Source organism: Haematobia irritans, chromosome 1 (genome assembly GCF_050003625.1).
Source record: "Haematobia irritans isolate KBUSLIRL chromosome 1, ASM5000362v1, whole genome shotgun sequence".
In the NCBI taxonomy this organism is placed as follows: Eukaryota; Metazoa; Arthropoda; class Insecta; order Diptera; family Muscidae; genus Haematobia; species Haematobia irritans.
Window position 1 is genome coordinate 247,076,094 of NC_134397.1, and position 27,798 is coordinate 247,103,891.

At 31.1% G+C, this 27,798-nt stretch overlaps 1 protein-coding gene and 2 long non-coding RNA genes across 3 annotated transcripts in view; all 3 read left to right on the top strand.

The window, feature by feature from the left end:
* Window positions 1–1,077: 1,077 nt before the first annotated feature.
* LOC142219507 (uncharacterized) lies at window positions 1,078–1,692 on the top strand. Its single transcript, XR_012717610.1, has 2 exons — window positions 1,078–1,218; window positions 1,287–1,692. It is a non-coding gene; the product is annotated as an uncharacterized LOC142219507 (long non-coding RNA).
* Window positions 1,693–1,852: 160 nt separating this feature from the next.
* On the top strand, window positions 1,853–2,236 carry LOC142219607 (uncharacterized). Its single transcript, XR_012717660.1, has 2 exons — window positions 1,853–1,985; window positions 2,043–2,236. It is a non-coding gene; the product is annotated as an uncharacterized LOC142219607 (long non-coding RNA).
* A 1,512-nt stretch (window positions 2,237–3,748) lies between these two features.
* Window positions 3,749–27,798, top strand: part of Bruce (BIR repeat containing ubiquitin-conjugating enzyme) — a 66,341-nt gene continuing 42,291 nt past the window's right edge. Inside the window, exons 1-14 of the mRNA XM_075288458.1 lie at window positions 3,749–4,103; window positions 6,131–6,441; window positions 8,753–9,878; window positions 11,104–12,799; window positions 18,225–18,463; window positions 18,540–18,761; window positions 18,826–19,210; window positions 19,290–19,550; window positions 19,624–19,790; window positions 19,861–20,099; window positions 23,579–23,696; window positions 23,817–24,748; window positions 27,233–27,442; window positions 27,578–27,789. Coding sequence (XP_075144573.1) covers window positions 3,869–4,103; window positions 6,131–6,441; window positions 8,753–9,878; window positions 11,104–12,799; window positions 18,225–18,463; window positions 18,540–18,761; window positions 18,826–19,210; window positions 19,290–19,550; window positions 19,624–19,790; window positions 19,861–20,099; window positions 23,579–23,696; window positions 23,817–24,748; window positions 27,233–27,442; window positions 27,578–27,789 — 6,353 coding nt within the window. The 5' untranslated portion in view covers window positions 3,749–3,868. The remainder of the gene's footprint in view (window positions 4,104–6,130; window positions 6,442–8,752; window positions 9,879–11,103; window positions 12,800–18,224; window positions 18,464–18,539; window positions 18,762–18,825; window positions 19,211–19,289; window positions 19,551–19,623; window positions 19,791–19,860; window positions 20,100–23,578; window positions 23,697–23,816; window positions 24,749–27,232; window positions 27,443–27,577; window positions 27,790–27,798) is intronic.

Consider the following 27,798-nt stretch of genomic DNA (forward strand, 5'->3'; position numbering starts at 1 on the left):
TACAACTTCTCAATAGTGACGGCGCTTTTCCGACGAGTTTTTGATGTCGTATATGATTGTTTTCGACGTAGTGGGGATTCTCAAAAGAGTCCCCAAATTCAAAAAATGTTGGCAGGGTACTGTTAGAAGAGCCATTTTATTTTTTGTGAAACGCCAAGCGCAACCAGCTTGTTATATTTTATTTAAATAAAAACGAAAATAAAGTTCTGAAAACATAGATATTACGCTTAAAATTGTGAAAGGTATATGGTGAACAATTTTTGACTTTCCAAATGGAATAAAGTGATAGTTTTTCAAATATTTTTCCAGACACGCTGCCTCCATTGGGAATAAAAGTACTGGCTGATAGACGCTGCAACATTTAACTTACAACTTGTAACTCAACATCACTCTCTTATTAATGCATAAAAATGTGTTAAATGTGATGTGATAGTCGTATAAATGTTATATTTATGAGAATTTATAAATGTTTCATAAAATTAATAAACATCTAAACAATCGTGTTTTACTTGACCACAATGATTCTTTTACAACTATCTTAAAATGCACTTGGTCTGATTGTTTGAAGGGGCTCTTATTGGCGTCCTTCTAAATGTATCCAGAAGGGCTCCTAATAATTGCAATCATGCGATACTTTTTTGTAGTAACTTGGCGTGGTACAACTTCTCAATAGTGACGGCGCTTTTCCGAGGAGTTTTGGATATCGTATACGACTGTTTTCTACGTAGTGGGGATTCTCAGAAGCGCCCCCAAATTCAAAAAATGTTGGCAGGGATGATTCTTTTACAACTATGTTAAAATGCACTTTTTGTGATTGTTTGAAGAGGCTCTCCTAATTTGGCGTCGTTCTAAATTTATTAAAAAAAGGTACCTAATAATTGCACTCATTCGAAACTTTTTTTGTACTAACTTGGTGTGGGACAACTTTTCAATAGTGACGTCATTTTTCCGACGAGTTTTGGATATCGTATCCCTGCCAGCATTTCAAAGTTCCATTTCATCGCTACCACAGACTCGTAAGTGGCACTGCAGCAATCGCCAACTGTCATAGTATTTTGCCATCACTATTCGCATGAAAGTATTTTGCCATCACTATTGTTACAAGAGCCATTTTATATTTTGTGAAACACCGAGCACAACTAGCTTCTTATAATTTATTTAAATAAAAATGACAATGAAGTGCTGAAAACATAGTTATTTCGCTTAAAATTGTGAAAGGTATATTGGTGAACAATTTTTGACTTTCCAAATGGAATAAAGTGATAGTTTTTCAAATATTTTTCCAGACACGCTGCCTCCATTGGGAATAAAAGCACTGGCTGATAGACGCTACAACATCCCTGCCAACATTTTTTGAATTTGGGGGCGCTTCTGAGAATCCCCACTACGTCGAAAACAATCATACACGACATCAAAAACACGTCGGAAAAGCGCCGTCACTATTGAGAAGTTGTACCACGCCAAGTTACTACGAAAAAGTTTCTCATCAGTGCAATTATTAGGTGCCTATTTAGATCAATTTCGAAGGACGCCAATAAGAACCCCTGCAAACTATCAGAAAAAGTGCATTTTAAGATAATTGTAGAAGAATCATTGTGGTCAAGTAAAACACGATTGTGTAGATGTTTATTGATTTGATTAAACATTTATAATTTCTTATAAATATAACATTTTTCGGTTTATCTCATCACATTTAACATAATTTTTTGCATTAATAAAAGAATGATGTTGAGTTTTAAGTAGCAACCCTGCCAGCATTTCAAAGTTCCATTTCAACCTCATCGTTACCACAGACTCGTAAATGTCACTTCAACCATCATGAAAAGGTACATCAAAAGTACATGCAAGTAATTTGCCATCCCTACTGTTAAAAAAGCCATTTTTTTTTGTGAAACGCCAAGCGCAACCAGCTTGTTATATTTTAATTAAATAAAAACGAAAATAAAGTTCTGAAAATATAGATTATACGCTTAAAATTGTGAAAGGTATATTGGTGAACAATTTGGTGATTTTCCAAATGGAATAAAGTGATTGTTTTTCAGATATTTTACAGACACGCTGCCTCCATGGAATAAAAACACTGGTTGATAGACGCAGCAACATGTAACTCGCTACTTGTAACTCAACATCATCATTAATGCCAAAAATTATGTTAAATGTAATGTGATAGTGGTATAAATGTTATATTTTTAAGAATTTGTAAATGTTTAATCAAATTAATAAATATCTAAACAAACGTGTTTTACTCGACCACAATGATTCTTTTACAACTATCTTAAAATGCACTTTTTCTGATTGTTTGGAGGGTCCCTTATTGGCGTCGTTCTAAATTGATCTATAAAGGCACCTAATAATTGCACTCATGCGAAACATTTTTGTAGTAACTTGGCGTGGTACAACTTCTCAATAGTGACGGCGCTTTTCCGACGAGTTTTTGATGTCGTATATGATTGTTTTCGACGTAGTGGGGATTCTCAAAAGAGTCCCCAAATTCAAAAAATGTTGGCAGGGAAGTTACATATTGCAGCGTCTATCAGCCAGTTTGTTTATTTTCGATGGAGACAGCGTGCCTGGAAAAATATTTGAAAAACGATCACTTTATTCTATTTGGAAAGTCGAAAATTGTTCACCATATATCTTTCACAATTTTAAGCGTAATATCTATGTTTTCAGAACTTTATTTTCGTTTTTATTTAAATAACATATAACAAGCTGGTTGCGCTTGGCGTTTCACAAAAAATAAAATGGCTCTTCTAACAGTAGTGATGGCAAAATACTTTCATGTACATTTTGTACTTTTTGATATGCTTCCCCCATCACAGTTCGCGATGGTTGTGGTGACATTTACGAGTCTGTGGTAGCGATGAGGATGAAATGGAACTTTGAAATGCTGGCAGGGATGTAGCTTCAACTTGTAACTCAACATCAATCTTTTATTAATGCATTAAAATATGTTAAATGTGATGTAATAGTCGTATAAATGTTATATTTATGAGAATTTATAAATTTTTAATAAAATTAATAAACATCTAAAAAATCGTGTTTTACTTGACCACAATGATTCTTTTACAACAATCTTAAAATGCACTTTGTCTGATTGTTTGAAGGGGCTCTTACTGGCGTCCTTATAAATGTATCCAGAAGGGCACCTAATAATTGCATTCATGCGATACTTTTTTTGTAGTAACTTGGCGTGGTACAACTTCTCAATAGTGACGGCGCTTTTCCGAGAAGCTTTAGATATCGCATACGACTGTTTTCGACGTAGTGGGGATTCTCAGAAGCGCCCCCAAATTCAAAAAATGTTGGCAGGGATACGACTGTTTTCGACGTATACGACAGAAGCGCCGTCAAATTCAAAAAATGTTGACACAAAATATAAAATGGCTCTAGTAGCAATAGTAATGGCAAAATACTTCCATGTACACCATAGTAGGCCTTTGTTGTAGTGCCACTTTCGAGTCTGTGGTAGCGATGGGGATGAAATCGAAATGCTGGCAGGGATAGAACTTCATGGAAATAATTATTCATAAAGGGTATCAAAAATGTATTGTGTATTCGCCAAGCGACAGTCGCTTTTACTGTATTTACACCCTCTCGACTCGGCAATAAAACAACTGTTGTTTTTGTAGTTGTGGCAATACTGGATTATTTTTATCATATGTGTGCTGTTGAATACCCAATCTCAAATGTGGTATTGTGTACTCGATACCAAAATAATCAGTTCTTTTACTACACTATTCACTAAACAAAAGAAGACGGAGAATTATTTTATATATTTTTCCTAAAGTTAAAGTTGATCGATTGCAAACACGGCCCGTAGAAACGAGAAAAGAATTCAATACAAAACTCTACACCAACAAATGGTATGGCCACGGAACGGATTTTGAAACCAGATGGTTTTTTGGATGTGGCCATAGATACAACCAGCAGCGGCACTTCCACCAAAACTTCCGAAGCGATTGATGTTCAGGAGGAGACCATCGAAACCCGTAGTATTGTTTATCATCCTAATTTAAATGTGATTCTTATCTTCGATAGTTCGAATAATGTAAAAATTCTTGATGTACACTCGGGAGTTGTTTTGCACCATTATCATTTTGGTAAGTACTACGCACTGTGATGGACACTTTTTTTTACATTAAGGAGGGGAATACAGATCGACTGACCGTGTAAGAGTATGTGAGTCATGATGTTTGCCATATCAAAGTATTTTTCGATCATTAGATTTCGGAGGAAATTATTATAGTTGTGAAATTGAAAGAAAAGCGAATGCTAGTTTAATTCATTTTACTACTGCGCTCTTGACGACTGCATTAAAAATACACACCCACATGTACATGGTAGTGGATAGAAAAAGGTGTAAAAGAGGGTAGACTATACGATGGTTAGTGGCCAGGAACATTTGTAAAAAAAAAACAATGAGGAAAAAAAAGACTACAATACAAAAACCCTACATCCCATAAAATAGACGACATCAATTTTGAACATTTTATTCATGGAACACGATTTTATTCATTTGTATGTGAAATTTGTTATGTATTCATAAAAGGCAACGTGGTGTTGACTTTTTATTCGAAGAAAAAATGCATTCTATAAATGGTCCTTAGGAGTGTCTAGTGAAGTGATTATGTTTCGGATGCATAAACTTTAGATAATTTTTTTTTATCTTTTTTGTATAATTGACAGTTGATAGTCCATAGTGAAAATGTCACAGCTGATTGTGCATCCTTGTAATGAGATAACTGGCAATTTGTGCTCATTTCTCATTATAATACATTTTCAATAATAATAGACTTCCTTTTAATAGCCGTGTCGAAACGGCGTTTTACATTACGGTGAAACCACTTAAAGTAATTTTTAAACACTCAAAAATATCAAAAATGCTGATGACACCCTTGAAAACCATATCGGTGTTCGGTCGAAACTGGGACACATTGTTTGCAGCACGGGCATTGCACCACGGTGGCTCCTAGTAAAATAGCACAGTACGTTGTCGTAGCCGTCATGAAAATATTGACAACTAATTCTCCTCTACTCCCTGGAGTTGCGACACGGATTGAATGTCCCCGAGTGAAGCAAACGTAAATCTATAAGTTGGAAGAATACCAATCTGGTCTGCCGTGAAACACTCGTCTCTTATAGCGCAGGACTTCATATATCCGTAAGATTGTTGAAAACAGGGAGGATATTGTTCGCGACATGATTATGGGTCGGAAGAGGACTATAGGAACACAAATTTAAAATTCAAAAATCCACAACAGACCTGCATTGTTCCTCCCTGACCTGAGATGGATGTAATTCATAGGGTAGTTTGTTTTCAGTATAGTCCCACTATCACCTGCTTGCGTATTTGTGCAGCCCTGATGTTGATATATTAGTAGCAAATACCCTCAAATTTGTCGCAGTGAAAAATAATGAAGATATCAACATTCTACGCACTTCTTTTCCGAAAATATATGACAGGTGTTGACGTTGTTCAATATGGCCATGGGTGACCATATTGAATGTCTTTGTAAAGGCGCGTCTTGGGCTTGGTAAGACTTTATTTTAATCAAACGGACCCAACGACCCCGCGGGGATGAAGCAGAGGGTTGTAGCCAGCTACAAAGAGCCGGTTTTAAGACTACTAAACTCAATACACAAGTCTCTACATACATCTAGGTATTTAAATTCTCGGTTAATAAAAGTATGTTGTAATGCCATGTAAAGCTTTCATGGAGCTGCTCTGTTTGCGGAGCCCAATTTGGTGGACAATTTTCCACCATGGATCTGAAGTAGTACCCCCAGTACTTTGGATATTAATAAGAAAAATTAGAATGTCATCATTAATACATACTTACTCGACTTTTGTCTGGACAATCCCGGTAAATACAATTGTGTTAGCCTAGTAGTCTATGAAATGACAACTGCTATTTCGCATACAGAATAAACTGCTTCTATGTACTACTACTACATAAAAGCACTTCGCAATTTTTCGTTGTAGTTTTTACATTTTTCGCTGCAACATTTTTGCACGAATATCTAAAGGACTGTGTAGACCATTTTTTTTTTCATATATTTAATCTTTATATAGAAATCGAAAAATTCTATAGTTAAAATAATTTTTTTTAATTTCCCTATTTTTCAGATACCAATCACAATGTCTATGGATATTTTATGCCTTTGCAAGAAAAAATCCTATTAACCGATGGTCATGTTCTTGGATTCCGTGGAGATTATAATGGTGTATTGCTATTGGATACAGTTTTGCAGACTCCTGTGCCCAATAATGATGATTATATACAATTGGAAATGTTGCTTTCAGAAGCGATATTATTTCAAACCTGCCTTAAAGATCTTGAGCAGGATATCGAATGTCCCTATGATTTGCAAAATGAGTTAACAGAGAAAATACGAAATGCTCAAAGCAATTCGAAAAAAGGCATTAAGGCACAAAGGGTAAGTAATAAGGGGCTTATGAATAAAAAAAGAATACTGCTTTAGAAAAGTGAATAGTTCAAGACAAAGGCATTCCACGAATTAAAACCACGGTTGCCACTCGTCCAAAAAATAATTTACGAAAATTTGAAGAAAATTTTGTCAAAAATCTACCAAGTTTTTTTTGTCTAGAAAATTTTGTCAAAATGTTATTTTTATAGAAAATTTTGTCAAAATTTTATTTCTTGTTGTTTGTGATTTCAGCCTAAAACCATGCATTGTCTAAACTACAAGTGTAGCTTAACCAACAGAGGAAAATAATGTTTGTCAAATTGGATGGATGCACGTTTCGGAATTACCACATTCCTTATCAGCATCCTCTATTTACAGCAAAACTATCAACCAATTATCAGAATAAATTCAGGCAGTTCACTAAACCCAAAAGTGAACCAAACTTGAACCATCCGAAAAAAGGTTTACACGATAGCCGGCTTATGCCGAAATAAATTCGTACAAACATATGTGAATTTATTCTGATAATTGGTTGATAGTTTTGCTGCAAGTAGAGGATACTGATGAGGAATATGGTAATTCCGAAACGTGCGTCCATTCAACCATCTTGCAGTCTATAGGGTTTTGCCCAAATAAATTTGACAAACATTATTTTCCTTTGTTGGTTAAGTTACACTTGTAATTTAGTCTATGTATGGTTTTAAGCTGTAATCAAAAACAACAACAATGATTAAAGAAAAAAACCAACAATAACAAAACAACAATTTTATTTCTATAGAAAATTTTGTCAAAATTTTATTTCCGTATAAATTTTTTTCAAAATTTTATTTCTATAGAATATTTAGTCAAAGTTTTATTTCTATAGAAAATTTTGTCAAAGTTTTATTTCTATAGAAAATTTAGTCAAAGTTTTATTTCAATAGAAAATTTAGTCAAAGTTTTATTTCTATAGAAAATTATGTTAAAATTTTATTTCTATAGAAAATTATGTCAAAATTTTATTTCTATAGAAAATTTTGTCAAAATTTTATTCTATAGAAAATTTTTTCAAAATTTTATTTCTATAGAAAAATTTGTCAAAATTATGAAAAAAAGAAAACTGCTTTAGAAAAGTGGATAGTTCAAGACAAAGGTATTCCACGGGTTAAAACCACGGTTGCTCGGCCACTCGTCCAAAAAATAATCTACCAAATTTGAAGAAAATTTTACCCACATCTACCAAATTTGAAAAATTTAATTTTGAAGTTTTATATCAAAAATTTCCCAATTTTTTCTCTAGAATATTTTGTCAACATTTTTATTCCTCTACAAAATTCGAAATTTACTTCTATGAAAATTTTTTTTTGTCAAAGTTTTATTTCTATAGAAAATTTTGTCAAAATTTTATTTCTATAGAAAATTTTGTCAAAATTTTATTTCTATAGAAAATTTTGTCAAAATTTTACTTCTATAGAAAATTTTGTCAAAGTTTTATTTCTATAGAAAATTTTGTGTAAATTTTATTTCTATAGAAAATGTTGTCTAAATTTTATTTCTATAGAAAATTTTGTCTGAATTTTATTTCTATAGAAAATTTTGTCTATATTTTATTATAGAAAATTTTGGTCAAAATTGTACTTATGTGGAAAATTTTGGTCAAAATTTTATTTCTATAGAAAATGTTGTCAAAATTTTATTTCTGTAGAAAATTTTGTCAAAATTTTATTTCTATAGAAAATTTTGTCAAAATTTTATTTCTATAGAAAATTTTGTCAAAATTTTATTTCTATAGAAAATTTTGTCAATATTTTATTTCTATAGAAAATTTTGTCTAAATTTTATTTCTATAGAAAATTTTGTGTAAATTTTATTTCTATAGAAAATTTTGTCAAAATTTTATTTCTATAGAAAATTTTGTCAAAATTTTATTTCTATAGAAAATTTAAGTATATATTATGTGGAGAGGAATATTTTGCAAAATCTGCCAAAATGTCAAGAATTCTACCAATCTAAACACCAAACAGTGAAAAATCTATCATTTTTGGTAGAATTCTACCAACTGTGGTTAAAACTGGAGCCCAACAACCGCTAATGGAATGTATCGTCGTCATGCTTTGTAAAATTATATTGCGTTCATCTATATATTTGTGAGTCAGCTCTCCTGAGTCACGGATAGTGAAACGCTGCGTTTGTACTCATCCCTATTACATTACAATAGAGATAAAATAAACGGCCGAAGACGGACATTCAAATTAATGTTAAATTGAGTAATGAATATTTAAAAATTCTTAATTTCTATTACTAATTAAAAAATCAAATCTTTTTATTTTTCTTTTTTTAGTGGAACACCATATGCCTGCAAGTTCCTTATTCGAGTCTCAAATTTGTGGCCAATAATTTGGTTATAATGTTGAAGAGGCTCGAACGTCATGTCCCAGCATTGGCCATTGCATCGGCCATAAATGAGAGACTCATTGATTTGTTGAACGGTGGTCGCACATCCGATATAAGTTGGCATTGCAACAATTTTCGAGTTCTTATGCACTCGGAAGCCGTTCGTAGACAGACTTTTGAAAAATGGCCCCATATGGACTATAAATGGGCCTTACCTGACCAAATGGCTCAGGCTGGATTTTATCATCAGCCATCATCGTCGGGAGAAGATAGGGCCATGTGTTTCACATGTAACGTTTGTCTTGTATGTTGGGAGAAAACCGATGAGCCCTGGAGTGAACATGAAAGACACTCACCCATGTGTCCCTTTGTAAAGGGTGAATACACTCAAAATGTTCCATTAGCTGTTACATATGCCACAAATCCCGCAGTTGAGGCACCCGGAAATCTTGGCTTTGATGTAGTGTCCAATAGCGATTATGCCAATGTATTGTGTACTAGCTGTTCACAAACTGGCGATATAACAATTTGGAGTATTGAACGTCATCTTAAACAAATGCATTCCTTCAATATTTCTTCCCTCATGAAAGATATTTTGGGCGATGGTGACCATAAAAGCACCGGTGGGGGTGATGCTGAAAAGGTAGACCAGAGTTATGAATGGACTCGCGTTACGGCTATATGTGTTTTACCCAATGCCCGAGCTCAAAGTAAAATATACGCCATGAATGTAACACAAAGTGGATCAACTTGTCTGGCAAGTGGCGTAGCAGCAGTAAGTGGCAATTTACCACCATCTTCGGTAACACCGTGTACATCAACATCAACCATGCGGGCAGGAGTTGTAGGATCCAAGATAATTTTAGGACTAAGTACACGCAAAACCTCCGGTGAACATTTACTCTCAATGGTTGTCGTTAATATTATCGAAAGTGACAAGCCGGTCGTCCGTGATCCAAATCGTAACAAAAATGAAATTGAAATTGATTTAACGCATGTTAGTATCGATGAAGCAGCTTTATCTAATATGGAAAATAACAAACAGATGGGCAGTACTTCGAGTAGTGTTAAAGGTAAATATATAAATCACAGTTTACATTTTGTCATTTTATTATTTCATATTTATAAAAGAACAGAGTAACTGCAAAGCTGAAAAAACCCCCAGTTTTATTGGTCCATTAGTCATGTGTGGTTCATTTGAAAATTTTCTCCGTTATTTTTTCAAAACCTGTGGTCGTTGTTTTTTGAAAAAAGTTAACCGCCATGACCGGTACAAATGGTTCTTACCAAAAAAATCAAATATTTAAATTAATTGTTATTTTCAACGTAAAAAAATATTCAATAATTTGTAGAGGTGCTATAAATATGGGCCCCATGAAAATTTTCGCAAAATCTAAATGAACTAGGACCCCAAAAAATTATATGGAAAACAAGAAAATCAAATATTTATGTTTTTTGGGGAGTAACTTCATTTTATTTTTAGACCTGTTTGCATTGTGAAAAAACCCCAATATTTCAAATGAAAATGAACCCCAAGTGTGGTGAACTTGATTCTCCATCATCACCCAGCAAAAAAATTTGGAAATTCACAACTTTAAAAGCACTTCCAAAAATGTCATCCCAAAGAAGTTCGTTTGAGTCAATTTTTTATAACTCGCTTTTTTCATATTTTTAATGAGAAATTTAAAATTGTTAAAAACAAATTAAGAATTAATAAAATGGTACAAATTATTTAAATTTTGCCGAAAAAAATGCTAAATCCATTCTAGAAAAATGCGAATTTTTGAAAATATTTGATGTCAAACATTCCAGACAAGCGTTAGAATGCAATAAATATCATAAAAAAGGGGTAAAAATTATTTATTTGCCAATATATCACAAAATTTCTTAATTCAAATCCAAATCACTGAATTCGCATCACACCTTAATAAGTGATGCAAATGCAGTGCAACGGCTGTTGAAATGGGGTACATCCGTCCTATGACAAGCCCATGTTAAATTTATCGCTTCTGCGTCAATTTTGCACAACTTCCGAGCAATAATGTCTGTCCTGTAAAATTCCATGTAAAAGTCATTGTCTTTTGACCAAATTTGCACTACTTCCGTGATCAAAAAGAATATTTTCTTTGCTTTTTTGGTTACGTTTTTTGCTGGGTATAGCAAATGAAACAGTTCCTTCACAAATTATTTGCTTTTTTTTCTATTATTTCTCTCCTCTCTCTCTCTCCCGGCATCTTGTTGTTACCTTCATTCTAAACTATTTGTTTAAAATTTAATTTACCTCATCGTCGCATTCAGCAAGCGGCGAACCATCGAGCAGTAATGAAACTCATCTAAACAAAAAGTATCATGACGATCGTGATGACAAAACTCAAAGTTCCATTTTTGACAAATACTTAGATGGTCTGGACAGCAATGGTTTTGTAGCCGATATTGTGCCTGCCTCTACACCTGAAGTTGTTGCAGCCTCATCGGGTGATAAATCGGACTCTCCCATGGAATACAATGATGCCTATCTGGAAGCCGAGTTCAAAAAAATGGCAGAACAATTCAATGATCTGAATAATCTCTTCGACTATGACTATGGTCAACCTGTGGAGAATAACATGATATCTGGTGTGGGTGGAGGAAGTGGACCAAGTGCAACAGCCGATGATATGGAAATGGATGCCAATTATTTCAAGGAAAATCTATTGGCTGCAGCGAAAAATGTTCAGAAATCTAAACCTGCTCTAATCAATGATACGGCAAAGACAAATAATTCTCCCAATCCTGAAGTGGGTGGTAGTTCGTCACCCAAAGTTAGCGTTAGTGAAGATATCGATTGCATTGTAGAAAGCGTTTGCATTCTTAAGCGAACTAATGCCTTAAAACAAGATGGCCCCAATGACGACGGCGATGAACTTGTGGAAATATGTGAAATTGTACCTACGAATAGTAATTGCGATCAGTTGTTGGTAAAATTGGTTAAAACCAAGATAGTACCACCAGTAGTCTGCAAAGAAATTCCCAATAATAAGATTATAACGGATGTCGTCGTTAATGAAAATGTAAACTGCGATAATGATGATGAGGATTTCGCCATGAATGAAGAGATGCATTCATCTAGCCAATCGGTTGGTGGACAATTACTTCTTTTCGATTATATCAATGGTGCTATTCCCAATGAACATAAAATGGCCATGACATTCAACCGAGAAAATTGCCCCAAACAAATATGTATGCTGCCAAATTTCCAAAATATCAGTATGGCGGGGGAATCTATTATGCAAACATCACCAAATATGAATGCGGGAGCATTTTGTGTTGTCTGTGCCAATGGTTCCATTGAGATATTTTCCCTGGCTGATTTTCAACGCATTAGCACCATACGAGAAGAAACGCATTATTTCGTTTCGGTGGCTTATTGTCGTAGTCTTGAGAGATTGTGTTGTTGTACGCGAAAGGGCTACTTAATATTTTACTCACTCAATGATGCCGATAATGAATCGGGCGATGAAATGATTGATATGGAAGAGGAAACCTGTCCAAGTTTATTGGTCTCTTCGAATAATGATGTAATTGGCGCAGCCATGGAGCGTTGTGTTACAGATGGGGTGACACCACCAAAGCAAAGCGAAAATTTGAATTTCGATACAAATGCTATGCAAGAAGCAGAAGATGCTCAAAAATGCCACACACCTACAGCATTTACCACCACCATTAAAGTGGATTGTGGAACAAGTTCGATACAGAGCTCTACTGGTGGTGGTATATGCCAATCATCACCTTCGCCATCATCGACATCCATAAATACGGCAACTACATCAAATCTTTTGGCCTATCGCAGTGGTGATCTCTCACTGGAGGACTTGCGTACTTTGTATTCGCTAACACAATTCGACCATAAAGTTGTATTGTATACAGCTGAAGTACCAAGTTGCTGGAATGATTTGGGCCAAGCGCAAAAGCAAAGGAAACCATCATTGCATACATGGCGACTGCATAACGATGCGTAAGTAAAATATAATTATAATATATATTTTTTGGTCATAACAATTCCCCCTATACAAACAATTTTTTTTTGGCTTCACTTACGAGATAATTGCTTTAATTAAATTTTAATTTAATAAATAAAAAAATTAAAATTAATAAATTTTAATTTTTTCAATCACAATCAAATGATTGTATCAATCACCAATGTCAATGAATTGGTCCAATTAAAATAAACAATTTTGATTGATTTTTGTTTTAATTATTATTTTGTTTTTTGATTAATTCCATTTTTAATTGAAAATTTTTCTAAAATTCAATTAAAATATCAATTGGAAATATTTTGGAGATATTTTTGTACCCACCACCATAGAATGGTGATGGGGGTATAATAAGTCGAAATATCGATTTCCGACTATATAAAGTATATATACACTTGGTCAAGGAGATATTTTAAGACGATGTAAGCATGTCTATCCGTCTGTCTGTTGTAATCACGCTACAGCCTTCAATCTATCGTCCTGCAATTTTGACACAGATTCGTGTTTTGTTTGCAGGCAGGTCAAGTTCGAAGATGGCCTATATCTGTCCAAGTTTTGATATATATTTGTGCCTATCGGTCCATGTTTTGGTATAGCCCCCCCATACATACCGATTTCCCGATTTTGCCTCTTGTGCGCCTAGAAACTGTATTTTCTATCCGATTTGCCTGAAATTGAAAATCTATATGTATTTTAGGACCAAAAATTGATGTGTCGAAGTTGGTCCGTGTTTTGGTATAGCTCCCATATAGACCGATCTCCCGATTTTATTTCTTGGACATCTAGAAACTGTATTTTCTATCCGATTGCTTGAAATTGGAAATCTAGAGGTATTTTAAGACCACAAATAGGTGTGTAGAAAATGGATAGTATCGGTCCATGTTTTGGTATAGCCCCCATATAGACTGATCTCCCGATTTTATTTCTTGGACATCTAGAAACTGTATTTATTATCCGATTTGCCTGAAATTGGAAATCTAGAGGTATTTTATGACTACAAATAGGTGTGCAGAAAATGGATAGTATCGGTCCATGTTTTGGTATAGCCTCCATATAGACTGATCTCCCGATTTTATTTCTTGGGCTTCTAGAAACTGTATTTACTATCCGATTTGCCTGAAATTGGAAATCTAGAAGTATTTTATGACCACAAATAGGTGTTCCGAATATGGGGTGTATCAGTCCATGTTTTGGTATAGCCCCCATATAGACCGATCTTCCGATTTTACTTCTTTTACTTCTTGGGAGTATCGGTCCATGTTTTGGTATAGCCCCCATATAGACTTTGGGCCGATTTTATTTCTGGGGCTTCTAGAGATGTGTCAAAATGGTCCGTATCGGTCCATGTTTTGGTATAGCCCCCATATAGACTGATCTTTATTTCTTGGGCTTCTAGAAATTGTATTTACTATCCGATTTGCTTGAAATTGGAAATCTGGAGGTATTTTAAGTCCACAAATAGGTGTGCCGAAAATGGGGTGTATCGGTCCATGTTTTGGTATAGCCCCCATATAGACCGATCTTCAGATTTTACTTCTTGGGCGTCTAGAAACTGTATTTACAATCCGATTTGCCTGAAATTGGAAATCTACAGATATTTTGGGACCATAAAGAGGTGTGTCGAAAATGGTCCGTATCGTTCCATGTTTTGGTATAACTCCCATATAGGCTGATCTCCCGATTTTATTTCTTGGGCTTCTAGAAACTGTCCGTTTTGAAATAAAGAGGTATTTTATGACTACAAATAGGTGTGGTCCGTATCGGTCCATGTTTTGGTATAGCCCCCATATAGACCGATGTCCCGATTTTACTTCTTGGATGTCTAGAAACTGTATTTTCTATCCGATTTGCCTGAAATTGGAAATCTACAGGTATTTTTGGACCATAAAGAGGTGTGTCGAAAATGCTCCCTATCGGTCCATTGGTATAGCCCCATATAGACCGATCTCCCGATTTTACTTCTTGGGCTTCTAAAATACGTAGTTTTTACCCAGTTTGTCTGAAATTGGAATTCTAGAGGTATTGGTCCTACCGACTGTTCGAGGACATGGTGAATACGTCTCTACCGGCAGAAACCAAGCATTGGGTTCTAAGTTATATGTACAGGCGCTGAAATTTAGTGATAAGAAATCTAGACCCCGTAGAGTGAAAAAGGGATTTCCACAAGATGGGGTGATATCTTCGGCACTATTCATCCTCTACCTATCCACACCCCATTGGTGGCGTAAATATTTTATGATATACAGACGACTGTGCAATCTTGGTATCTTGGCCCATTGTGGATTGTATCTGTGATCGATTAATCGTCTACCTTGCTATTATTTCACTGCTTGACATTTGGGAATATCTGCCACCAAATCCTCATCCACAACACTATTCACTGCAGGGACGGCAGAAGTACTCAGGTAGGTTAGGTTAGGTTAGGTGGCAGCCCGATATATCAGGCTCACTTAGACTATTCAGTCCATTGTGATACCACAGTGGTGAACTTCTCTTATATCTTAGTGCTGTCCGATTCCATGTTAAGTTCAATGACAAGGGTCCTCCTTTTTATTGCCGAGTCCGAACGGCGTTAGAGAAGCTTTGAAACACTCAGAAATGTTACCAGCATTACTGAGGTGGGATAATCCATCGCTGAAAAACTTTTTGGTGTTCGGTCGAAGCAGGAATCGAACCCACGGCCTTGTGTATGCAAGGCGGGCATGCTAACCATTGCACCAAGGTAGTTGTCAGAGTCGATGGCGAAATAAATTCCGACCCTAAATTACCCAAGGGGCCACACTCGACAGCCTTCTCAAGTCGTCTGCCCTTGCTACCTCCATTTGCTCTGCGGTATAAAAAATTCGCTTGCCGCGCCACTTGGGCTGTGGACCTATTGACCGGTCAGTGGTAAGTTATGCAGTGCTGTGGACACCACTGCGTAGAATAACATTCGGACCTGCCAGAACGCTGACCTTAGAACTGCGAAAGTATATCTCCGCTGTATACCCTGGATCACCTTAATGGTGAGACCAAGATCCTCCAAGAAGTATATGTCTGTTGTGAAAGCAGTATCTCCTGAGTTATTATTACGGTGTCCAAATAACCGGTTTTTTTGAAAAGACGGTTTTCGGTTCATCCAAAAATCCCAATTTTTTAAAAACCGGTTTTCGGTTTTTTATTTTGCTCAAAACCGGTTAAAACCGGTTTTAGGTTTTTTATTTTGCTCAAAATCCGTTAAAACCGAAATTATAAAAATTAGTGAAAAGAGTTTTAAATACCCATTTTATTAAAAAAAAAATAAATAAATAATTCATTGTAATGAAATTAACAATTTATAGAACATTGACAGGGAAATTGAATGCCGTTAATGTGCTCCTTTTGCACTGAAAATACTCGTTGACTGATTGTAGATTAACTCTGGACTATAAGTTTTCTAAAAGAATTTTTTTCTTTTCTGAGGACCGACATTTGAGGCAAACAACATTGCCTTTACAAGCAAATAAAAAAAAGATTCGTGACAATGTCACAACGCTTCTAATAAATTCGGATTTATTTGCGCTCAAAGAAAGGACTTTACAACTAAGTGGAATGTCGTTTGACTAAAATCTCTTCATTTACTTAGTGAAACTTTGTTGTAAGTACCCTACGGGAAATGGATCAAACCCAGGACCGGTACAGGGTTATTCCCTGGTGTGTATGGACCAGTCACAGTTCTGGTCCAAGCGTATGGAATGGACCGGTCACTTTAACATGGGTTTATCATTGGATGGGACTACACCATAGACAACTGCTCATGAAACAGTCTGGGACAAACTTTTAGGAGTCTGTTTCCATCCGTATGGCACCAGAAAATAATATGTTGAATAAAAAATAATAATGATAGTTGTATTAAAAGTGTGGATTCTAAAAGATTTTAATATCAAGTGAGTATACAAATCAATAAATTATATGACAATTAAAAATGTTAATAAAATGGAGCACTAGTACCAGTTCTGTAATGGGTCCATTAATGGCAATTTGCACTAATTTCCCATAGGGTAGTCATTTGTTTCTCATCTTCAGTATATCTCTGCAAAAAGTTCCACTTTTGGAAGAAATATATGAAAAAAAGAAAGAAATTTTGTTGAAATACAGAAAACCAGTTAACCGATGGTCAAAACCCGGTTTTCGCGGTTAACCGATAATGCAAATTTTTTCATTATCCGGTTTCGGTTTATGTAACTGAATCCGGTTAATCGGTTAACCGGTGTCGGTTTTGGTCACCCTAGTTGTTATAGCAGTAATCATCCAAACATCTTAAGGTAGGTCTGAACAGATTTCATGTGGATACTGTAGCTGACAAAGTTAATCCTGGTCACCGCCCATAATACCGAAGGAAAGAGACCCTCCACGGCAGACTTGGGTAGTTTTGGTAAGATCAGGAAAGTGCCGTCAATAATCGTAAACAAAGAATGAAACCCTTGTTTATCGGATGCACGGAAAAAATTTTACGAAAATTTTTCAAATTAAAGTCTTAGTTGAGAAATATTCAATTAAAACAATTAATTGATTCAAAACATTTTTTAATTGAACTCAATCACAAATAATAATAGTATCAATTAATTTTTTAATAGAATTTCAATAATATTCTGTGACTGATACTATCATTTCTGTGATTGAAGACATTTCAATTAAAAATTAATTGGATCAATTAATTTCGTGATTGAAGACAAAAAAAATTGTTTTATGTGTGCGATATGGATCACCGATCGATATTTTTTAATTTATTTATTTTCATATGTAACTAAGCCTTACAAAGGCCTTATACAGTTACTTAAATCAACATTTTAAATACTACTCAAAACAATTCTCTTATTTCTAACATTAATATACTAACAATAATACAACAACAGGATACTACTCTATTATAATGTATAATAAAATTTAAAATTATAAATATTTGGACACATATTACAAAAAAAAAAACTAATAATAATGAGTTGTTGTGATATTTCAGTTGACTATAAGAGGGTAATACACAGAAACAAATTTCACGAACATTTTTTCAATTAAAATCTTAATTGATTTTTAAAAAATATTCAATTAATAATTTAAAAAATTTAAAAAATTTTTTAATTGAAACAAAAATCTATCAAACAAATTAATAGTATCAATTAATTTTTTAATTGGATCAATTAATGTTTTAATTGATACTATCATTACTGTGATTGAAGACATTTCAATTCAAAAAATTAATAGGATCAATTAATTTCGTGATTGAATCAGAAAAATTTTGTTTGTGTGTACTCATGGGATCCATCAATGCCACAGTAGAATTTCACAAATAAGACAGACTTTATATATAAATAAAAAAATCAGAGCACTATTCAGGAACAATATAATTGATAATCTTTTGCTAATATTTTTATGACCATTTATTTTTAGGACCACTTGGGATGAACATATTATTGAAATTAATCTGTTACAAGCAGCCACTTTGGGTCACATTGATTTAAAATTTTCGCTATATCAACAATGTCATAACCCAGCAGCCATACAAGTAACCTTGCTGAAGCAGAATACTAGTGGTTTTGGCTATAGAATGAAGGGACCACATTCCAGTTTTAAGCGTACAGCAACAGATGTTGGAGGGCCAAATGAAACACCATCCGGCAGCAATGAAGGTATGAATAATTTATGTGAGCTTTTTTCCAAATTCAAAAACACCTATATACGCGCCATGTATTCTACTCCGAACAGGAAATAATGAAAATCCGGTATTAAATGAGGAATTTTTGCAAACGCACAATGCTGAAATTTTGGCCGGACCTATTGAATTATCCTCCTGTATAGATCTATCTGATCAAGGAGGATCGGTTATCTTAACTTCGCCAAAATTATTTAAAACACGCACTAGAAACTTTTTGCTACACATTAAAACAATGGGTGATCCAGTCAAAGATGGTCAGTGTAAAACACGAGGTAAACTTTAATGCACAAAAAAGTGGTAGGGGATACTTTTAATAATTTGCTTTTTGTTTTACAGGATGCGACTGGTTACATGAAATCTCTGTATATGTACGAGCTGTAAAAACCCAAGCCCACATTCCCAATGAACGTTTGCAACGCATTGCTATGCTGGAGAGCAATCAATTATTGGATAATCTTTTCAAAATTATCAGTAGTGAAAAATCCACAACATTAGCTCGAAATTATGCTCTCGACATATTGACATGGATATGTTGTATACGTTTGAAACGTTTCCGTTCACCAAAATCTGAACGCAATAAGGGTCTACCAATATTAGCCCAACAACTTGAGTGTATTTGTCAAGCCGAAAAATATTTGGAAAATACTTTACGTCATTGTATCATACACAGTAGTCGTAGTATGGCCCATAAATGTGTTAAGCTAATGCTTATGTTAACAGAGTAAGTCAACAAGGTCACAATAGCTAGAACTTTTCCGCAGAAGTAAACTTTTTAACTATGTACATATTTTATTTTCCAGTGGTTTTTGCAATTTACCAGCTAACATAAAATCTTCTTCTAAATTGGATATAGCTTTACGCAATGCTATATCCACTACATTCAATGAACTGCCCTTTGCCAAGCATGCCAGTGTTGTTCGTTGGTATGTAATGTTGGCCTGTATTACATCAACCAATAAAACGTACAATAGCATATCCGAGATGTGTGTAAAATTATTAGTTGATATATCGGAGGAAATACAACGACGTTGGGATCCATATGGTGCATTAATCGGAACTAGGTATTTTATTGAATATAGAATTTATTTCGTCTGATTTTTATGATAAATTTATCCCTTTTTTATTTCCTTTTAGATTTGGTTTATATGGTTTTCCATTTGAGCCCGATATCTTTGATTACGATTTGCCAAATGTCAATAAAAACAATGTAAACTTTTCCTCCACTTTAATGAATATATTACGGAACAATGCCGGGCTAGTACAAGCAGCAGGTATTGATATTAAAAAATTGTGTTCAATTGGTATGTATACATTTTTAAATTTTATGCAAATTGCTTGGGTATTTATTGGACGTGTTGTTTATATTTTTAGATGGTGTGGATTTTCGCACTTTCCCCCATTTGATCAAATGCAAAAGTGTTAGTAATCAACTAAGAGGTCTACTGGAAGTAGAACAATTACACTTTACCTGTGCTGCCACATCGGAGGCTACACGTATTGATAATATGGATGCTGTGTCTTCAAATGCCAGTACATCCAATGTGAATATGGATGATTTACTTATTGCTCCGGTGGTTGTTGAAACCGTTGATCAAATGTATTCCGACAAAGTAAGTATTTATTTATTTGCCATTGTCTGTTTTTTTGATTTTTATTTCTATAGAAAATTGTTATCAACATTTTATTTCTATAGAATATTTTGTCAAAATTTTTTCAAAATTTTATTTCTATAGAAAATTTTGTCAAAATTTTATTTCTATAGAAAATTTTGTCAAAAGTTTATTTCTATAAAAAATTTTGCCAAAAATTTTGTTTCTATAAAAAATTTTGTCAAAATTTTATTTCTATAGAAAATTTTGCCAAAAATTTTATTTCTATAGAAAATTTTGCCAAAAATTGTATTTCTATAGAAAATTTTGCGAAAAATTTTATTTCTATAGAAAATTTTAATTAAAATTTTATTTCTATAGAAAATTTTGTCAATTTTTGTTTCTTTTGAAAATTTTGTCACAATGTTATTTCTATAGAAAATTTTGTCAAAATTTTATTTCTATAGAAAATTTTGTCAAAATTTTATTTCTATAAAAATGTTTTCAAAATTTTATTTCTATAGAAAATTTTGCAAAAATTTTATTTCTATAGAAAATTTTGCAAAAATTTTATTTCTATAGAAAATTTTGTCAAAATGTTATTTCTATAGAAAATCTTGTCAAAATTTTATTTTTATAGAAATTTTTTATCAAAACTATATTTCTATAGAAAATTTTGTCAAAATTTTATTTCTATAGAAAATTTTGTCAAAATTTTATTTCTATAGAAAATTTTGTCAAAATTTTATTTCTATAGAAAATTTTGCCAAAAATTTTATTTCTATAGAAAATTGTGTCAAAATTTTATTTCTATAGAAAATTTTGTCTAAATTTTATTTCTATGGAAAATTTTGTCAAACTTTTATTTCTATAGAAAATTTTGTCAACATTTTATTTCTATAGAAAATTTTGTCAACATTTTATTTCTATAGAAAATTTTGTCAAAATTTTATTTCTATAGAAAATTTTGTCAATATTTTATTTTTATAAAAAAATGTGGTCAAAATTTTATTTCTATAGAAAATTTTGGTCAAAATTTTATTTCTATAGAAAATTTTGTCAAAATTTTATTTCTATAGAAAGTTTTGGTCAACATTTTATTTCTATAGAAAGTTTTGGTCAACATTTTATTTCTATAGACAATTTTGGCAACATTTTATTTCTATAGAAAATTTTGTCAAAATTTTATTTCTATAGAAAATGTTGGTCAAAATTTTATTTATGTAGAAAATTTTGTCAAAATTTTATTTCTATAGAAAATGAAAATTGTGTCAAAATTTTATTTCTATAGAAAATTTTGCCAAAAATTTTATTTCTATAGAAAATTTTGTCTACATTTTATTTCTATAGAAAATTTTGTCTAAATTTTATTTCTATAGAAAATTTTGTCAAACTTTTATTTCTATAGAAAATTTTGCCAAAAATGTTATTTCTATAGAAAATTTTAATCAAAATTTTATTTCTATAGAAAATTTTGTCAATATTTTGTTTCTTTTGAAGATTTTGTCAAAATGTTATTTCTATAGAAAATTTTGTCAAAATTTTATTTTTATAGAAAATTTTTATCAAAACTATATTTCTATAGAAAATTTTGTCAACATTTTATTTCTATAGAAAATTTTGCCAAAAATTTTATTTCTATAGAAAATTTTGCCAAAAATTTTATTTCTATAGAAAATTTTGTCTAAATTTTATTTCTATAGACAATTTTGTCAAACTTTTATTTCTATAAAAAATTTTGTCAAAATTTTACTTCTATAGAAAATTTTGTCAAAATTTTATTTCTATAGAAAATTTTGTCAACATTTTATTTTTATAAAAAAAATGTGGTCAAAATTTTATTTCTATAGAAAATTTTGGTCAAAATTTTATTTCTATAGAAAATTTTGTCAAAATTTTATTTCTATAGAAAATTTTGTCAAAATTTTATTTCCATAGAAAATGGTGGTCAAAATTTTATTTCTATAGAAAATTTTGTCAAAATTTTATTTCTATAGAAAATTTTGGTCAAAATTTTATTTATGTAGAAAATTTTGTCAAAATTTTATTTCTATAGAAAATTTGGTCAAAATTTTATTTCTATAGAAAATTTTGTCAAAATTTTATTTCTATAGAAAATTTTGTCAAAATTTTATTTCTATAGAAAATTTTGTCAAAATTTTATTTCTATAGAAAATTTTGTCAAAATTTTATTTCTATAGAAAATTTTGCCAAAAATTTTATTTCTATAGAAAATTTTGCCAAAAATTTTATTTCTAGAGAAAATTTTTTCTAAATTTTATTTCTATAGAAAATTTTTTCTAAATTTTATTTCTATAGAAAATTTTGTCAAACTTTTATTTCTATAGAAAATTTTGTCAAACTTTTATTTCTATAGAAAATTTTTGATCAACATTTTATTTTTATAGAAATTTTTTTATCAACATTTTATTTCTGTAAAAAATTTTGCCAAAAATTTTATTTCTATAGAAAATTTTGTCAAAATTTTATTTCTATAGAAAATTTTGTCAAAATTTTATTTCTATAGAAAATTTTGTCAAAATTTTATTTCTATAGAAAATTTTGTCAAAATTTTATTTCTATAGAAAATTTTGTCAAAATTTTATTTCTATAGAAAATTTTGTCAAAGTTTTATTTCTATAGAAAATTTTGTCAAAATTTTATTTCTATAGAAAATTTTGCCAAAAATTTTATTTCTATAGAAAATTGTGTCAAAATTTTATTTCTATAGAAAATTTTGCCAAAAATTTTATTTCTATAGAAAATTTTGTCAAACTTTTATTTCTATTGAAAATTTTTTATCAACATTTTATTTTTATAGAAATTTTTTTATCAACATTTTATTTCTGTAAAAAATTTTGCCAAAAATTTTATTTCTATAGAAAATTTTGTCAAAATTTTATTTCTATAGAAAATTTTGTCAAAATTTTATTTCTATAGAAAATTTTGTCTAAGTTTTATTTCTATAGAAATTTTTTATCAACGTTTTATTGCTATAGAAAATTTTGTCAAAATTTTATTTCTATAGAAAATTTTGTCAAAGTTTTATTTCTATAGAAAATTTTGTCAAAATTTTATTTCTATAGAAAATTTTGCCAAAATTTTCTTTCTATAGAAAATTTTGTCAAAATTTTATTTCTATAGGAAATTTTGTCAAAATTTTGGTCAAAATTTTATTTCTAAAGAAAATTTTGCAAAATTTGATTTCTATAGAAAATTTTTTCAAAGTTTTATTTCTATAGAAAATTTTGTCAAAATTTTATTTCCATAGAAAATTTTGTCAAAATTTTATTTCTATAGAAAATTTTGTTAAAATTTGATTAACCGGCCTTATAAGGTCGAAGGCTGCTTCGTGGCGGATTACCGATGTTTGAACAAATGTTAATGCCGATCCTTCGTTCGACATCTACGTTTATAGAAATTTTCATATTTTGTTGGTTTCATTGATTTAAATTCCTTATTGGATTTGATATATACGAAATATTTTTTATCCATTTCAGATGAACGATATATTCAACAACGTAAAAAACAAAGCCAATAATATGGTTGACAAAATGAGTATGATAAAAATGTTGGACTTAAGTGGAAATGGGGATTTGAAGCCAAACGGCATAGGACGTAAGTCTTTCAGTAAATTAATAGTTTCATTAAACAATCAATAAAATATACGAATACATACGCATTTTAAGAACATTGTTTGTTTCTTTAAAAAATTAATTAACCAATTTTATTTTTTAGCCATAGAAGTAACTGCAGACTGCATAAATCAAAACAATAACAATGACAAAACCAATACCGAAGATAAGTCTTCGAGTAAAAATAAAACGGCAAGTTCTGGCAGTGGTGCTGCTACTTTGCCAAAGTTTAAATTCATATGCGAGTATATAGATCAACAGTTGGGTTCAACTTCAAAACCTACGGCTGATGGCAAGGACGAGGATAAAACATCAACCGACAAAAATTCACAATCCTCCAAAAATGATGCTTCGGCAGATGGTTTGGGTGAAAATTTGAGTACAAATTCACCCACAGTCTTCCCATGGCATAAACTTTTGTCACCACCATCCAAGCAAATGATCGTAATTGATCGCATGCATTCGGGAGCAAGGCGTTTTGTGGTTCTTGATTTCGGTTCTCCTATTCTTTTAACGGATTTAATAATACCAGCCTGTGACGAGTTAGCTTCATTGCATATTGACATTTGGTGTTTTGATGAGGAGACCGATTGTATACGTCTCGTCGAGGCTTCTGATATTGGGACAAAAACTCTAGTTCTAAGCGATATACAACCTCCGCCCATATGTCGTTATATGAAAATAACTATAATGGGCCGCATTGGTATGTCATCGACAAAATGTAAAATCCCCCTTGGATCATTCTTTGGTCATATGATCATATTGGAATCGGATGGTTATGGAGATTTGTTTATGAATTACATGAGCCATAAACCCCAAAATATACAAGCTCAATTGAAAGCATTAAATTCCTTACATGAAGATGTCCATTGTCGCTATAGTCTGGCGAGTTGTAAGCTGTTGGAGCTATTAACACCGCTTCTCAATTCGGATGTCTCAAATGTGGCGCACATGCAAGCATTCATAAATAAGCAGAGGAGTGAAGATGACACTACAATGACGGTAGAAGGTGGCAAGATTACTGGCATATATGAGGTAGGCGAATTGAAATAACAATGAAAAATTTTGTTTGTTTGTTTTGGCTTTAATCACATAATTTGTTGATCCAATTAGCGCTTAATTGAAATTTTAAGTTAAATTTAAATTAAATTAAATTAAATCAAATCAAATCAAATCAAATCAAATCAAATTAAATTAAATCAAATTAAATTAAACTAAACTAAACTAAACTAAACTAAACTAAACTAAACTAAACTAAACTAAACTAAACTAAACTAAACTAAACTAAACTAAACTAAACTAAACTAAACTAAACTAAACTAAACTAAACTAAACTAAACTAAACTAAACTAAACTAAACTAAACTAAACTAAACTAAACTAAACTAAACTAAACTAAACTAAACTAAACTAAACTAAACTAAACTAAACTAAACTAAACTAAACTAAACTAAACTAAACTAAACTAAACTAAACTAAACTAAACTAAACTAAACTAAACTAAACTAAACTAAACTAAACTAAACTAAACTAAACTAAACTAAACTAAACTAAACTAAACTAAACTAAACTAAACTAAACTAAACTAAACTAAACTAAACTAAACTAAACTAAACTAAACTAAACTAAACTAAACTAAACTAAACTAAACTAAACTAAACTAAACTAAACTAAACTAAACTAAACTAAACTAAACTAAACTAAACTAAACTAAACTAAACTAAACTAAACTAAACTAAACTAAACTAAACTAAACTAAACTAAACTAAACTAAACTAAACTAAACTAAACTAAACTAAACTAAACTAAACTAAACTAAACTAAACTAAACTAAACTAAACTAAACTAAACTAAACTAAACTAAACTAAACTAAACTAAACTAAACTAAACTAAACTAAACTAAACTAAACTAAACTAAACTAAACTAAACTAAACTAAACTAAACTAAACTAAACTAAACTAAACTAAACTAAACTAAACTAAACTAAACTAAACTAAACTAAACTAAACTAAACTAAACTAAACTAAACTAAACTAAACTAAACTAAACTAAACTAAACTAAACTAAACTAAACTAAACTAAACTAAACTAAACTAAACTAAACTAAACTAAACTAAACTAAACTAAACTAAACTAAACTAAACTAAACTAAACTAAACTAAACTAAACTAAACTAAACTAAACTAAACTAAACTAAACTAAACTAAACTAAACTAAACTAAACTAAACTAAACTAAACTAAACTAAACTAAACTAAACTAAACTAAACTAAACTAAACTAAACTAAACTAAACTAAACTAAACTAAACTAAACTAAACTAAACTAAACTAAACTAAACTAAACTAAACTAAACTAAACTAAACTAAACTAAACTAAACTAAACTAAACTAAACTAAACTAAACTAAACTAAACTAAACTAAACTAAACTAAACTAAACTAAACTAAACTAAACTAAACTAAACTAAACTAAACTAAACTAAACTAAACTAAACTAAACTAAACTAAACTAAACTAAACTAAACTAAACTAAACTAAACTAAACTAAACTAAACTAAACTAAACTAAACTAAACTAAACTAAACTAAACTAAACTAAACTAAACTAAACTAAACTAAACTAAACTAAACTAAACTAAACTAAATTAAATTAAATTAAATTAAACTAAATTAAACTAAATTAAATTAAATTAAATTAAATTAAATTAAATTCAATTCAATTCAATTCAATTCAATTCAATTCAATTCAATTCAATTCAATTCAATTCAATTCAATTCAATTCAATTCAATTCAATTCAATTCAATTCAATTCAATTCAATTCAATTCAATTCAATTCAATTCAATTCAATTCAATTCAATTCAATTCAATTCAATTCAATTCAATTCAATTCAATTCAATTCAATTCAATTCAATTCAATTCAATTCAATTCAATTCAATTCAATTCAATTCAATTCAATTCAATTCAATTCAATTCAATTCAATTCAATTCAATTCAATTCAATTCAATTCAATTCAATTCAATTCAATTCAATTCAATTCAATGAAATGAAATGAAATGAAATGAAATGAAATGAAATGAAATGAAATGAAATGAAATGAAATGAAATGAAATGAAATGAAATGAAATGAAATGAAATGAAATGAAATGAAATGAAATGAAATGAAATGAAATGGAGTGGAATGGAATGGAATGGAATGGAATGGAATGGAATGGAATGAAATGAATTGGAAAGAATTGAACTCAAATTATAAAATATAATATAAATTATATGACAAACGTTCCAATTTTTTCCAATTTCAATTAAAATATCATTTGAAAATAAATTAATTTATAAGAAAATATTATTGGGAAAAATTTTGTGATATTTTCCCGTGCTAATAACGAACGACTCTTTAAAATAGTTGTTTACAAATTATATTCATTTAATTAATTGACCTATAAATGGTGGCCCATATATTTTTTATTACCTATAAAAGTGCAATAAATAAATTATTCTTTTGGTTCTTGTTTTTCAGGAATGTATTGTACTCCAACATGAAATTAATGTAATACGTAATGTCATTAACCGTTTGGAATCAGCTTTGAAGCCCAGCACCGGAGAAGCTACTGAGACGCCAATTGATCCATCACAGGCATTACGTATGGCATCACGAGATAAACTACGTGTTCTGGGACAGGCTTTGATTGAAATATTACTCAATTTTTCCATTGAATATAGCTTAAAGGTAATTACCAATTCACCAATGGACTTGATAGTCTAAGTGGATGCATCAGGATCTCAGGGCTGCCACCTAATCTAATTACCAACTACTAAATGCCAATCGAAAAGGGTCCAATAATAAATCTTAATTTTTTTCTAGGATATGATGGCAATGCAGCAACTTTTTACTGTCGATGTGGCCAATATGTTGTTCAATTCATTTGTTGTCTATGGGGATGCCCATATACAATTGGCTACTTGTTCACTATTGGTTCGCATGTGTTGCGTTCAAAGTTGGTGGGGAGATTTTTTGGCCAATATATTTTGTACATTGTTTTCCTCACAGAATAGCAAAATTTTCCCACAAGATCGGTAAGATAG